Source organism: Perognathus longimembris, chromosome 4, assembly GCF_023159225.1.
Source record: "Perognathus longimembris pacificus isolate PPM17 chromosome 4, ASM2315922v1, whole genome shotgun sequence".
Taxonomy (NCBI): Eukaryota; Metazoa; Chordata; class Mammalia; order Rodentia; family Heteromyidae; genus Perognathus; species Perognathus longimembris.
In genome coordinates, this window is record NC_063164.1 from 56,985,171 (window position 1) to 56,999,378 (window position 14,208).

Genomic DNA, 14,208 nt, shown 5'->3' on the forward strand with positions numbered 1-14,208 from the left:
ATCAATAGTGAAGGGAAGTACAAGTCACCAGGCAGCTCATTGCATTCGAAATCTAGTCCAAATTAGGGGAATATTGGAACTACTGAGAATATATATTAATTTTTTTTCATACTCAACTAAAAATGAGAATAATAAGTTTTTAAAAGAATATTTTTTAGGTCTTACATCTGGAAATTCGAAAATAAAAGGCACTTAAATAATATCTTGTACCTAGATCATAGTATGATAGAAAAATTAATAGTTGCTTTACATTCCAGCACAGTGCCTTACTACTGATACAGGAACGATAGATACGATAGATGCATTTTCTCAGAAGCCAAATAGGTTATTACCTTTACAAAAATGCAACATAAATATACTTTTTGCTCCTAGAAAATGTACCTCACTTGACTAAAGTTTTTGGAGACCATGCTGCTCCCATCATTGTCACTCTCATTTTTGTTTACTAAATATTTGTTGAGTAAGTGAATGAATGATCAGTATGTGGAATCCTTATTTAACCATTAACCACTTGTAACAACTCCTCTCTGATACTTTCACATTCAAAGACATATAAACAACATATAACATATAAACAATATCCTGTCTTATTTGTAGCTTAATAAAAAATTCCCTTAAGATTCTGACTCATATCAATGATGTCCAACATTTATTAGAATTAAATGTGCCAATAATCCACACATAAAATGAATCTATAAAGTATGGTTTAACTGTGTAGTCAGAAGTACCACAGAATCATTTTGACATTACTTTCCTTCTTTATGAACAGCAGTCTCATCCTTGCCCATCTTACCCTGTAATGAAATAGCATGTGGTACTTGTGGTACTCAATTTACAAATGGCAAAGAATTTAAGCTGCATTAATGGTTGACATCAGTCAATCCAATATCTATTTTTATAAGGATATGTGAGTTCAATCCTCTTGTCAAAGTCAAATGGTTTACGAGTTGTAGTCTAAGTCTTCAGTACCCCAGTCTGTCATGGTTCTCTAGGGCATTTCTTTGCTAATTCACAAGTAAACTTATCCTTTCTCAATTTTAAATAATTGCTGAGAATTATAAATAATTTATATTTTTGATGTTTGTAATATGTTGATTTTCATGTTTTAAAATTGTGATGAACCTAAATATTAATTCAAGCTATATTTGTAATTTGTGAAGGTATTAATATAGAGTAGGGGTAGGTAGATAAAGGGGTATTCCATGAACAAACATCATTTTAAACCATAACCCTGATATACAGACCCAAAATTCTGATTTATAGGATCTCTGTTGACATTTGCTCAATGACTTTCTTAAAAATTACAAAAGAAAACAAATAACAAAATTTGTTAGAGCAGTTCAAATGTATAAAAGACCAACAAGTTAAATTAAAAACACAAAAATCTTTAGCTTCAGATTTTTCATGATTTTAGATCTAAAGTTTGATTACCCTATGAATCTGGAATAGCTGTGACAGGATATTTTGTTCCCAGGTATAAAAGAGTGAAGTAAGAATGTATGATCTTCACTCATTTCAAAAAGGCAAACATGTTATATTAGGGTGGTTATACAGTTTTAATAGCAGAAGGAAAAGAAACTAATTAAATATGAAGTAATAGAAGTTGATTAATGTTTTAAAATTACTAAATTTGATGAAGTGAGATGGTTAAGGTATTTGTTCAGAGAACTGTGTTTCAATACAGATAATTAATGGTCAACTATATGAAGCTCACAGAAAGGTGTTATACTTTGTTACAGTCACAGGATAGGAACTTTCCTTCATTAAAAAACAACAAAGGAGCAAGAGCTCATGATTCTATTCCTATGTAGGAGTTTGCAGAGCTAGCCACACATGGTGTATTTAAATAATATGGTTTAAGGCAACAGATGGAGAGGAGACAGAAAAATCACATTGGGAGAATAAAATCACATTGGACAACACGATGAAGGAGGTGAACTCCAGATATATGTTCAGAATGAATATGCCACATACATATAGTTAAATGTAAGATTCATCTTTTTTTTTTGGTGTTCAAATAGCTTATATATTTTTCCTTAGTGAAAGAACTTTAGGAGTAAATATCAACAGAATCTCCAAGATAATCATATTTAGTTGCAAAATGCTTTCTGGTCAGCTACTAAACAAAGTGATGTCTTTTTCTCTCAAATAAAGCAAGTGAAAATAATACCCATGTTGCTGGCAGCCAAAATGTAAATACTCCAACTCAGTTCTATTATTGCCACACTGAAATACCCTATAGGAACCGTACACATGAAGAAGGATTGGTTTGATTGGCAAATAACTTTTTAGAAAAAACAATAGGAGGCTAAACAAAAAAAAATTAACAACAAAGCAGATTCACTGGGGCTATATTTAAAAAGAAAAAAAAGATGCAGGGGAGAGAAAGATTTTCTGTAAGTGTTTTAAAGTGCACCTACATTTTCTTCATTAGTCTTAGCATATTCAATATATGTAATATTAAATGAAAAATAAATACTCCATAGAGGCATGCACTTGAACTTTTCATTAATCTGATTTCTAGTAAAACCGATATAAGAAAAGTAGCAGCTAAATTGTCTCCTAAAAAGTTGACGTTGTCAGACTTGTCTGACCATGCTTTATATAACTCAGCATAAGAGAAGCTGGACATGTTTTTATTTTACTGCCAATGGATGGGCAAGGGGCAGAGCTGAGTAGCATGCAGGCCAGTCAAAAGTCATTTAGAAACGGACTGTATTTATATATGCAGAACTTGCTTGGGTAACCTGGGCAAAAGTGGTGGCACGAGTCTCTGGCTGGTTAAAAAACCCCAGAGCTGCGTTCTTGATGGTTCCAGCTTGATTTTACCCCTGTGAGAAGTAAGAATGGTAAGCAGTGAAGGTATTACTAAATTACATCTTGAAAAATTATCACACAAGCATGTTTTCAACATTATTAAAATCTCTAAAAGTAAAACCAGTCTTTCAAAATCACAAAAGCAATTACATTAAGTACAATCAAAATACTCTAGTAAGAGTTACATTATACACCTAGAGACATAAAAACAGATGGGTTAAATAACAAGCTGAGTCCACTCAGCTGATCTTATGAAAAAAGTTCATTCAAGGAGAGAGAGAGAAGGAAAGAGGGAGAGGGAAAAAAACAGAGAGAAAGAGAGAGAGAGAAGTGTTTCAGTTTTGCTTGGACTTTAGAAATCTCTTAGAATGGAAGAATTATGTTTCCAACCGTCCTTTAATATTCTGTGTATGATCTAAAATGCACAATCTCAAACCATCAGATCAAAGTGACCAGACAGAAATGGGGAAAAGACACATAGTAAGAAGCTATTTCACATAGGTCCATTTGAAATTGTTCAATAATTATTTCAATTATCTTTTGTTTTCTACTGAGAAGCTACCAAGTAATAAAAATATCTCAAACTCATGTACTATATTCCCTTCCTATATTACATGATTCATACTTTTTTAGTTTTCAAAATTATATTTAGAAAGTTTATCATAATGCCATAATTAACAATATGTCTAGATATTAAATTCAAAACTGAGGTAACAGTGTTAATAGAATATCTTATTAATAGAATATTTTATTACACTTAACCTGGAGATACAATGGGAAACTAATGGCAGGGAATATATGTTAAAATCTCAGTTATCTAACTTTAGTTTCTCAATCTTGACTTCTCCTTTTTGCAATATACAATATTAGGGGTATAATACTTTTAAGCATAATCTACCTATGCTCATTTAACATTTGTACAAGTTGAAATATATTAACTTGAGGGTATGGATAGGATGGGGAAGGATAGGGAAGGATGATGGCAGGGGGTAAAATTGATCAAGAAGTATAATACTCATGACCTAACTTGTGGAATTGGAATTCCTTTATAACTACTTAAAATAAAATGAAATAAATACATAGATAAAACAATGTCTTATATGGTATTTAACTAAAAATAATAGTTCAACTAGTAAGAATTTGGACTTATTACAGTAATTCTTTCTGCAAAGAAGAGATTACTGCTTTCCTCCTGAATTTCTGTTACTTTTGAAGCTGGCAACTATGACCCTGTTACTTAGATCTAATTTTTTTCACCTATGTATAAACTTACAAGAAGTTCATGTTTACTATCTACATTTACCTTATAATTGACTTAGTAATGCTATCTACTTTATATATCAAGAAATACTAAAATATATCTAAGGCTCTCTTTTTATTTGTTTGTTTGTTTTGTTTTTGTTGCCAGTCCTGGGGCTTGGACTAGGGGCCTCAGCACTGTCCCTGGCTTCTTTTTGTTCAAGGCTAGCACTCTACCTCTTGAGCCACAGCGCCACTTCTGGCTTTTTCTACATATGTGGTGCTGAAGAATCAAACCCAGGGCTTTGTGCATGCTAGGCAAGCACTCTACCTCTAAGCCACATTCCCAGCTCCCTAAAGCTCTTCTTTTAAGTGTGTATTTTTGTGCATTAACTGATTCATAATGATCATGATTAAACTATGCTTTCAATTGCTCAAACTTTATGTATCAGTAACAGAGATTTTTACTTTCCCCTTCAAGCAATTCAAATAAGAAAAGGGAAAATTTTGCTTTGGATTTTATTTGTTCATGCAAGCTTTGATTACTTAGAATCTTATTTTCATTTTTGTATAGTTAAATAATTAAATATCAAGTTTAAAAGGTTTTCTTTCTTCTCTCCCAAACTCTGCCTCTATTTATCTGTAGGTTAATCAGGGATAAAGCAAAGCAAAAACATACTCTAGGATTCATGATCTTCTTCTAAGTCAAAGAACATTTTACTGTGACTTCTATTCCATTGGTAAATTCAGAGCTTTATATTCTTTAATGCAGGCAGGCCTTTTGTTTGTGTAACTACAAGCATTGGGTTCAGTAGGGTTAACACATGTTTACTGTATTCTTAATCACAAACTTTTCTTTTCTTTTTTTTTTTTTTTGGCCAGTCCTGGGCCTTGGACTCAGGGCCTGAGCACTGTCCCTGGCTTCTTTCCGCTCAAGGCTAGCACTCTGCCACTTGAGCCACAGCGCCGCTTCTGGCCGTTTTCTGTATATGTGGTGCTGGGGAATCGAACCTAGGGCCTCGTGTATCCGAGGCAGGCACTCTTGCCACTAGGCTATATCCCCAGCCCAACAAACTTTTCTTTCTTAAAAATTATTTACTTTATGAACCACAAATGATCACTAAACATCAAGCCAAGATCCCAGTCAGATTTTCCATTACTTAGTAAGTCTGAAGAAACTAAATAAAAACTAAACTTCATGAAATGTTTAAGAAGATGAAATGGTTTGACAGATGAGACTAGGAATTACCTTCTCATCAAGTACTTTTCTCTTACATACAACAAAACTGCATTGTGGACCGATTATAGGGAAGAAAGTGCACAAATAGGCATTTTCCAAATCTAAAATTATCTTAAAATACTTCACAAAATTCATGCCAATCTGCATGATAACTTTTGACTGTGTTTACAAAGGTAAATAGCTGGAAGAAGTCAGCATATCATTTACGTAACTACATTTGAATCTAATATTAATTGATTAGTCAATCATCATGTTTACTATAGAGAATTTATCAGAAGGCATTTCTTATTAGAGGAAAGAGTTAAACAATTGAAAAAGACCTAATTTTAAGGCAACAGGAATATATAATATCAAAATATCCCCTTGCTGAAAATTCCTACCTCTTTGCTTTCCTCCATATCTGACTCGCTGCTGAACTCTTCAGTGTTTAAATTTTCAAAGTCAGATTCTCCGACAGCAATGGGCACAGTCACAGTTAGGCTGGGGTTGTTTATGAATGACATGTAGTCGCTTTCATCAACAACGTACTTTTCTACACTGCTACCTATGCCACTGGTGGTTCCGTTTCCATCTTTGAGATAGTTGAGGTCTTTGCTTATTTCTATGGTAGTGTGATTGGAAATACAGCTATCTTTTTTGTTATTTAAATCTTCAAGAGGTTTAATCTCATCTAAAGCTTTCTGCTTTCTAACAAATGCTTTCTGAATAAATTCACGTATTTTTCTTTTAACGAAATCAATTCCTTTCTGCATCCTTCCCACAGCAATCTGGAGGTTATTCATTTCGTTGTCATCATCAGTGGCAGCAAGGTTGTCAGAACTGAAGGAACTCAGGAGCAAGGCTAAGAAGAGGTTCAGAACCTAAAACACAGTAAAGAAAATAGGTGATAAGGCCATTCTGTCATTCCAATTGTCTTTAACTATAGGTTTTTCCAAATTGCCCCATTATTTATTTTATAATAAATGCTTCTTCTACTTTAAGACATACTGTTCTGAAAAACAGAGAATAAGATAAACACCTGGCCTATATGAAATACTAATATTAGCACTATTTTTACACCCTTGCAAAATAACCAAATCTTTCATTGCATGAAACATCTATATGAAGTTCAATTCCTAAAGTTCAATGTAGGTAACTATAAATAACCAATGGAAAAAAATAAAACTTTTATTTAGGATGGTATTTTATTTAGGATGGTATTTTAACCATAAAATCTATATTTCTCAAGATGCTAATAATTTATTCTAATTTTATTTACAAACATAATCATGAATATAAATCATACATTTGACTATAATTCTGGTACAGTTAGTTAAGTATGACCTTTTCTTTTCTTTTCTTTTCTTTGTACCAATATTCACCTAGACATGTTTTTGCTTAATTTATGAAAAATATACTCCCTTCTCCATTCAGAGTTCCAATTATTGATTCAGAAAATCATGGTTGCTGTATTTGTATGAAAATTAGAATTACTATAAGGATATTATTATTACATAAAAATAACATTAATATTGAATTAAAGACTAATAGTACCTAAAAATAAGCCCCATTTGCAGTAGCATATAAAAGATTAGTGACAATAAGTTTGTTGTGTATACTCAAAGAGAGGCAATTAGTAAAGAACCAAGCATTTCACAGAATTTGATTGACAATGCACACAAGTCCTCATCCTGTATGCATACAGAACAAAAGAAAGACTCAGCAGTAAAGGGACCTTTTGAAAAAGGAAACAAGTACAAAAGAGAAAATCTGGGGGAAAATTTAAATAAAATTCCACTGAAAATAAAGGCATAGTATAAAAGATCCTTCAAGTACTAAGTGTAATATTAATGCTATTTCATGGATCCTGATAATCACACCAAGACTTGATCCTCTACTTGTGAAATTTCCCATAAAAATGATGTTTTATTGTCATTTGTCTCTAGATTTGTTGTTTTGATGAAAAATAGATAAAAGAAGAAAAATTAGTGTTGGGAATGTGGCTTAGCAGTAGAGTGCTTGCCTAGCATGCATGAAGCCCTGGGTTTGATTCCTCAGCACTACATAAACAGAAAAAGCGGGAAGTGGTGCTGAGGCTCAAGTGGTAGAGCACTAGCCTTGAGCAAAAGGAAACCAGGGACAGTGCTCAGGCCCTGAGTTCAAGCCCCAGAACTGGCAAAAAAAAAAGAATAAAATTAAATATAAAAATTAGATTTAATAGTTTGGATTAATTTAATAAATGTCATTGATTTAATAAAGTTAAATGTCAAATTAAAATTTTTACCTATAAGAAAGAGATGATCCAGTTCTTACCATGTTTGAAGGTATAGAATTGAAATATTTTAGTAGGTCTGATTACTGCATATTAATAGGCAGTTATGTTATGCCTATCTAGCAATCCAAGTGAATATTAAATATCATCTATATAGGTTATGGGTACTTTTTGAAACTCTCTTTATGGTTGAATTCATACTATGAACACTAGAAAAACATGTTTTATTTCAATAAACTCTTAGACATATCAGCTTGGCTGAGTTTCTTTCTCTTTATATACTTTCTGTGTCGGGTGTGCGTAGCTCATACCTGTAATCCTAGTTACTCTCTGGATTTCAGTTCAAAGCCAGCCTGGAAAGGAAAGTCCCAGTGAGACTCTTACCTCCAATTAGCTACCAGAAGACTGGAGGTGGTGCTGTGGCTCAAGTGTTATAGTGCTAGCCTTAAGCACAGAGAGACTCAAGAACAGCGCCCAGTTAGTGAGCTCAAGCCCCACAACCAATAAAAAAAATAATATGTTCTGTGTTCTTTAGCTGCATGACCTTTACCAAAATATCAGTTGCTTATCTTCAATTCATGGTTAAAAGGTATCTATAGCCTTGAATACAGCCTCGATTACTTTAAATATTTCAATTCTGAGTTTCCTGTCAACAATTCTTTGCTATAATAATTAATCTGTCTGAGTCTTTCCTTCTCTTCTCTAATATGTGTAATGTAAGATGTATTTAATGAAGCTTATGACTGTTTCTTTCTTTCTTATGGCCTTTGTATGTGACCCCAATGTCTACTTCTTCATGTTCTATTCAATCTTTAACATTTTTAAAAGCAAGCATCTTAAAATTGCTTTTAAGATTCTGATGACTGTAAAATATACCTTCAACCAACAGCTAACACTAAGCTGTCACCACCTGCTACTAGACATGAAATTGAAACTCCTCGGAAGCTGGTCCTTTACCTCCATCAAGATGTCTGTAGCTCAGCATGACATCTACCATGTGAGGAGAATCAGAACCAACCAGATAAGCTGCTACAAAATTACTGACCCACAGAAACTATGTAATAACTCTTTGATATTTTAAGCTCTTGTTCATATTTCTCAGTTATACACTGTCCATGTTTCTTTTTACTTTGGAAATTGATGGAATATAGTTGTGTAGCACTTGCAAAGCCATGGATTCCATTCACAGCCCTATGAAAGACACATTATTTAGGAAGACCAAAGAGTCTAAAATAAATGATGTAAATAAACAGATAATAAAATAATAGTCTTTGCCTTTTTTCCCCCTCAACTTAGGAAATTGAAGTTTATCTGTCCTTTTTCTTGGGGGGGTGGGCGGGAAGCAATACTTGGGTTTGAACTTGTGATCATTAGGCAGGTGCTTTGCTACTTATGCCAGGCCTCCAGAGTTTATCCTTAAAAAGAAACAAGGTCCATATGTTATAGGTTTTATAATATTGTTTGTGGTAATCTTTTCTGTATTTCAGTGGTTTGAGTCCTAATAAAGCATTATGGTGTATATATGCATATATGCATATATATACTATATATATAGCCTGCTTCTTCTATTGTCCTCTGCTCCCCAACCAAGGAGTGTACTGTTTCCTACTGTCTACCTTTCTTCCTTAAAGTGATCTTCCATTTATAAATATTACAGGTCCAACGTCTTTGAAAAAAATCTTTCTTTTTTTGGTGAACCTTTATAAACTTTGTGAACCTGAGATACAGCATTTTGTTTTCACATGTATTAGATACTTCCTACTTTTACTGTTGTTTGAGTAAACACCATGGCATGGTCATATACTTGTTTCTGTCATCTCCATGCACCCAGGACTCAGTATGGTTGTGCTGGGTGTAGTTAATTTTTATGTCAAAAGTACAATCAGTGTTTCTTGAGTCAAAGTTATTGACTCATACTGTAGTTTCTGGGACCAAATGTCCTGTGCACTTTTAATGAGCTGAAGTGCTTAATAAATTTTTAAACTTCTGGTTCTAGAAAACTCAAGTTTGAAGTATTTTAGAAGGATGTTGTTACCAGTAAGCAAAGTGAACGACAGATCTTACACTTCAATAAGGCAGTACGACAACTGAATGATAAAGGACAGGCGTGTTCTTCTCCTTGGATCCGTTAAGAAGAAAGTGAAATAGAATGTTTTCGTGGCTACAGTGTTTTGACGATTTTTGTAGATTACAGTCGTCTGTAAAATATCTAGTTCATGTAATTATGAATATGAGAAAATTGGAAATAAATTTGGTACAAAAGTGACTAGCCATCAAAACATAAGTATGACACACATTTTTCTTTCTTTCTTTCTTTTTTTTTTTTTTTTGCCAGTCTTGGGGCTTGAACTCAGGGCATGGGCACAAGCTCTGAGTATCATTTCCTCGAGGCTAGCTAGCCCTCTACCACTTGAGTGACAGCGCCACATCCGGCATTTTCTGTTTATATGGTACTGAGGAATTGAACCCAGGGCTTCATGCAAGGCAAGCACTCTACCACTAAGCCACATTCCCAATTAGCCATACAGTAAAAAAAAATCTCATCAAGTTTTCTTCTGAAACAAAGGAAAACAATTTTGCTACCTACCACGAGGTTTCCAATCACCATGACCATCATGAAGACGGTAAGGCACATGGTTTGGCCAGCCACCTCCATGCAGTCCCACATGGTTTCTATCCACTCTCCACACAGCACGCGGAACACGATGAGGAAGGAGTGGAAGAAGTCGTTCATGTGCCAGCGAGGGAGTTCACAATCATTGGAAATCTTGCAGACGCATTCTTTGTAGCTCTTACCAAACAGCTGCATGCCAACCACAGCAAAGATGAAGACGATGATGGCTAAGACCAAGGTGAGGTTTCCCAGTGCCCCCACGGAGTTGCCAATGATCTTAATTAACATATTCAGGGTGGGCCAGGATTTGGCCAACTTGAAAACTCTAAGCTGGAACAGAAAGCAAGAAGGCTGTTAATGCCCTGCATTTCATCTGAAGTTTTATTTACAGCAGAAATCTTCAGTGTAACAACTTCAATCACAGAAAGAAGGACTAAGGATGTGTAAAACCATCAGCTAGTAAATGTAGTAGGCATTTTGTTTCTTTTTTTTTTTTTTTTTTTTGCCAGTCCTGGGGCTTGGACTCAGTGCCTGAGCACTGTCCCTGGCTTCTTTTTGCTCAAGGCTAGCACTCTGCCACTTGAGCCACAGCGCCACTTCTGGCCATTTTCTGTATATGTGGTGCTGGGGAATCGAACCCAGGGCCTCATGTATATAAGGCAGGCACTCTTGCCACTAGGCCATATCCCCAGCCCTGTAGTAGGCATTTTGAACCATAGGTTATTTTCGATTTTTAAATATTAAATTCTATAAACAAAATAATTCTATTTCAGTTTAACCTTGGCACTTCAACAATAATGTATGACGAAACTTTCAAACTCCTACAGAAGGACATGACAAATACTATTTTTTTTTAAAGGAACTGAAATACTTAAGATTAACTGGCTAATTAGCAGAGACTTGTTCTCAAAGAAGCAGAGGCTAGCTTTACTTAAATTGCTAAAGCAAATATATTTGTCAGTGTACTTGAAATATCCCACACTAGTGCATAAGTGAAAATAACAACACATAAATTATATAAGGTACAAGAGGAAATGAGCTCATTTTTGAGTATTCTGATGAGTATAATTCAGCTGTATCTTTTGCTTGTATAACATTGATTTATTGTATTATAAGAAGAAATTTTGGCCTTGTGTAAAATGTTACTTTTTTTCCAACAGTGATGTCTTCAGTGAATTAATTAATCAAGTGATTAAGGTTCGTAAATGTCACTCTGCCTTGTGCTTGTCACTTGGGTTAGATTAGCTAATAGAGGACTCAAAAGTACCATTTGAAGATCAACAGGTGCAGTATTTTGTTTCTGATGCTTCAATAAATGTCAGGAAGAGAGTAGTGTGTTATTTAATGGCATTTAAGTGACTCAAAGGAGTGAATACAAGTACCAGTGTTTAATTTATTCCCAGAGCATATTTTTTTTGCAAAAAGAACCTGAAACACCAAGTAAGATTGCAATGATAAAATGCTCCCTCATTTCCTAAGTTGTATCACTTTATCACTAAGGTTTAATAAACATTTTTAACATCCTTGCTCATACATATTATTTGTCATACAATCACCTCTAACTTTTGAATCTAGTTATTACATTCTTCTGGCATCAAAGAGAGACATAAGTATACTTATGGATTAGGGAGAGAAATCAAAGTTCTAATGATGTCAACGCAGATTGAACTTTTCATAAAGCAAAGGAAATTCCAAACAGAATTCACTACCAAGTCTTGAGATCAATAAGCATTAGGAAAATTCACATATAGGAACCTACTGTGGGACATTGTATATAGCTCCTATTATTTCAGTATAAATTTAGAACATGCTCAAAGTTGTAGCACACTAAAACATCAAGTTTTCAATAGAAATGTATCAAGTAGTATTATGTCCCTTAAGCTTAAGAGATATTAAAACTTGTGAAATATAAAAGTCATCTATTCCTCTATCCCTCTATCTATCTATCTATCTATCTATCTATCTATCTATCTATCTATCTATCTAGATTTAAAGATATTTTCTCTAAAATTGAAAAATGTAATCCAGGCAACTCTTTTAAGAGAATGAATTTGATAACTTTCTATTTTGTCAGAAGGAGCAAATGTTGGGGAGCTCTACCTGATTACCTTTATCCCTTAAACAAGTTTTGGTTTCTAAGGGAACAAAGTAGGCAGGTCTAGATCAAAAGGGAAGCCCATTCTGGGCTCCAGTGAAGTCTTGTATATGGTCACACAAACAATGGAGAACTGAGTTGAGTATGGTTTTGTTTTTTACATTGTGATTTGGGTTTGTCTGTGACTCCCTTCTCTCCCCAGAACACTTGCTATTGGCTTTCGAAGGAGAGAACTGTTGATGGTTCACTTGAATAAAAATTTATTCATCAAAGCTGCTATGAGAAACAGGGCCCAGTCCAATGGTGAAGTGATCCAGTTGGTATCAGAAATGTTGTTAAATAATAGCACCATTATTTATAAAAGGATATGATTATAAGAATACATTAAATTAATTTCAACATTTTATGGGCACTTCTAGTTAATTTACCAGCCGGAATGATCGCAGAACTGATAATCCTTCCACATTGGCCAAACCAAGTTCCATTAAGCTAAGGCTCACAATAAAGCCATCAAAAATATTCCAGCCTTCTTGAAAGTAATAATATGGATCCATTGCAATTATCTTGAGGAACATTTCTGCTGTGAAGATCCCAGTGAAGACCTAAGTGAGAAAGGAAGTCTTACATGATGAAATATTCTTGAAACATAAATAATTTAGACCAACAAATAGAAATTACTGGTTTACTGATAGTTTCTTTCATAAATGTTGAGGGTTTCTTTTTTCAAATACTTTTCTACATTTGTTGAGATGATCTTAGGGTTTTCTCTCCCTTGTTATCTTAATATACACACTTGATAGATTTTCACACTTAAATTTGAAGATGTATTACTTTTCAGTGTAATGTTGGATTTAATAAATACTATTTTGTTTATAATGTTTTTACTTCCAAATTTATGACAGACACTAGTCTGTCAGACAAGAAGTTGCTTGCTTTCCTGTGGTGCTGGTTGGCATGCAAGGCATTGTGCATACCCTGAAATTGCTTTACCACAGAGCTACAGCCACAGCCTTAACAATGTGTTATGTTTTACTTCACAGCATTAATAATGTGTCATTTTATTCAAAATCTTTCACACACCTTACTCTTCTGTTATTATAAAGCTTTGTTTTAAACACATATTTTTTGAAGAAATCAAGGGGAAAAGGTAGAAAACACTTGTCAGTTTTATATATCCATTTGGTTTTAATGAACATCATTTCCATAGCCAATTATGTACCTGATTTTTTTTTTTTACCACTTTTACCTAAAGAATTTTCTTACAGCACAATTCTGGTATGGTAACACTACTGTAGGTTTTACCTTAAAGTGTTTTATTTTACTTAACTTTTTTTTCTTCTTCTTTATTGTCAAAGTGAAGTACAGACGGGCTACAGTTTCACATGTTAGGCAAGTGCATAACTTATCCAACTTGTTACCTCCTCCTTCATTTTTCTCCCATCTCCCCCGTCCCCAGTTTCCTCCCCCCATGAATTGTATGGTTTGTTTATATCAGTTGGTTATGTACGTATTACTTTTCCAATGGTTTGTCTTTTTATCCTTTGTCTCTCATTTTTGGTATTCCCTTTCCTTGCCCTAGTTCCAATACACATCTATACATTATCCGGGGTACTAAGATCAGTTACAGTAATAGCAGGAGTAAAACCACAGGAAAGGAATACTAGAAAACAAAAGTTACAGTTTCACTAGGTATGTTGAAAGTAACTACAGCAATGATATACCACTTATTTCCATAACATGGAGTTCATTTCACTTAGCATTATCTTATGCATTCATATGGGTATTGCTATTGAGCTGTTGTGCTCTTCTGCTATGTCTATCCTAGATATGTACTACTTATTCCCTATGAGGGAAACCATAGGTTTTATATTTCTTTGGGTCTGGGTCACTTCACTTAGTATGATTTTTTTCCAAGTCCTTCCATTTCCTAACAAATGGGGCAGTATCATTCC

General features: G+C 34.1%; 1 protein-coding gene across 1 annotated transcript in view; it reads right to left on the reverse strand.

Annotated features, from left to right (window-relative positions):
* The window catches only part of LOC125349994 (sodium channel protein type 2 subunit alpha-like), an 84,861-nt gene that overhangs the window by 25,587 nt on the left and 45,066 nt on the right, over positions 1-14,208 (reverse strand). The window contains exons 16-18 of the mRNA XM_048344263.1: positions 12,685-12,858; positions 10,135-10,491; positions 5,677-6,156 (exon numbers count right to left, since the gene is read on the reverse strand). Coding sequence (XP_048200220.1) covers positions 5,677-6,156; positions 10,135-10,491; positions 12,685-12,858 — 1,011 coding nt within the window. The remainder of the gene's footprint in view (positions 1-5,676; positions 6,157-10,134; positions 10,492-12,684; positions 12,859-14,208) is intronic.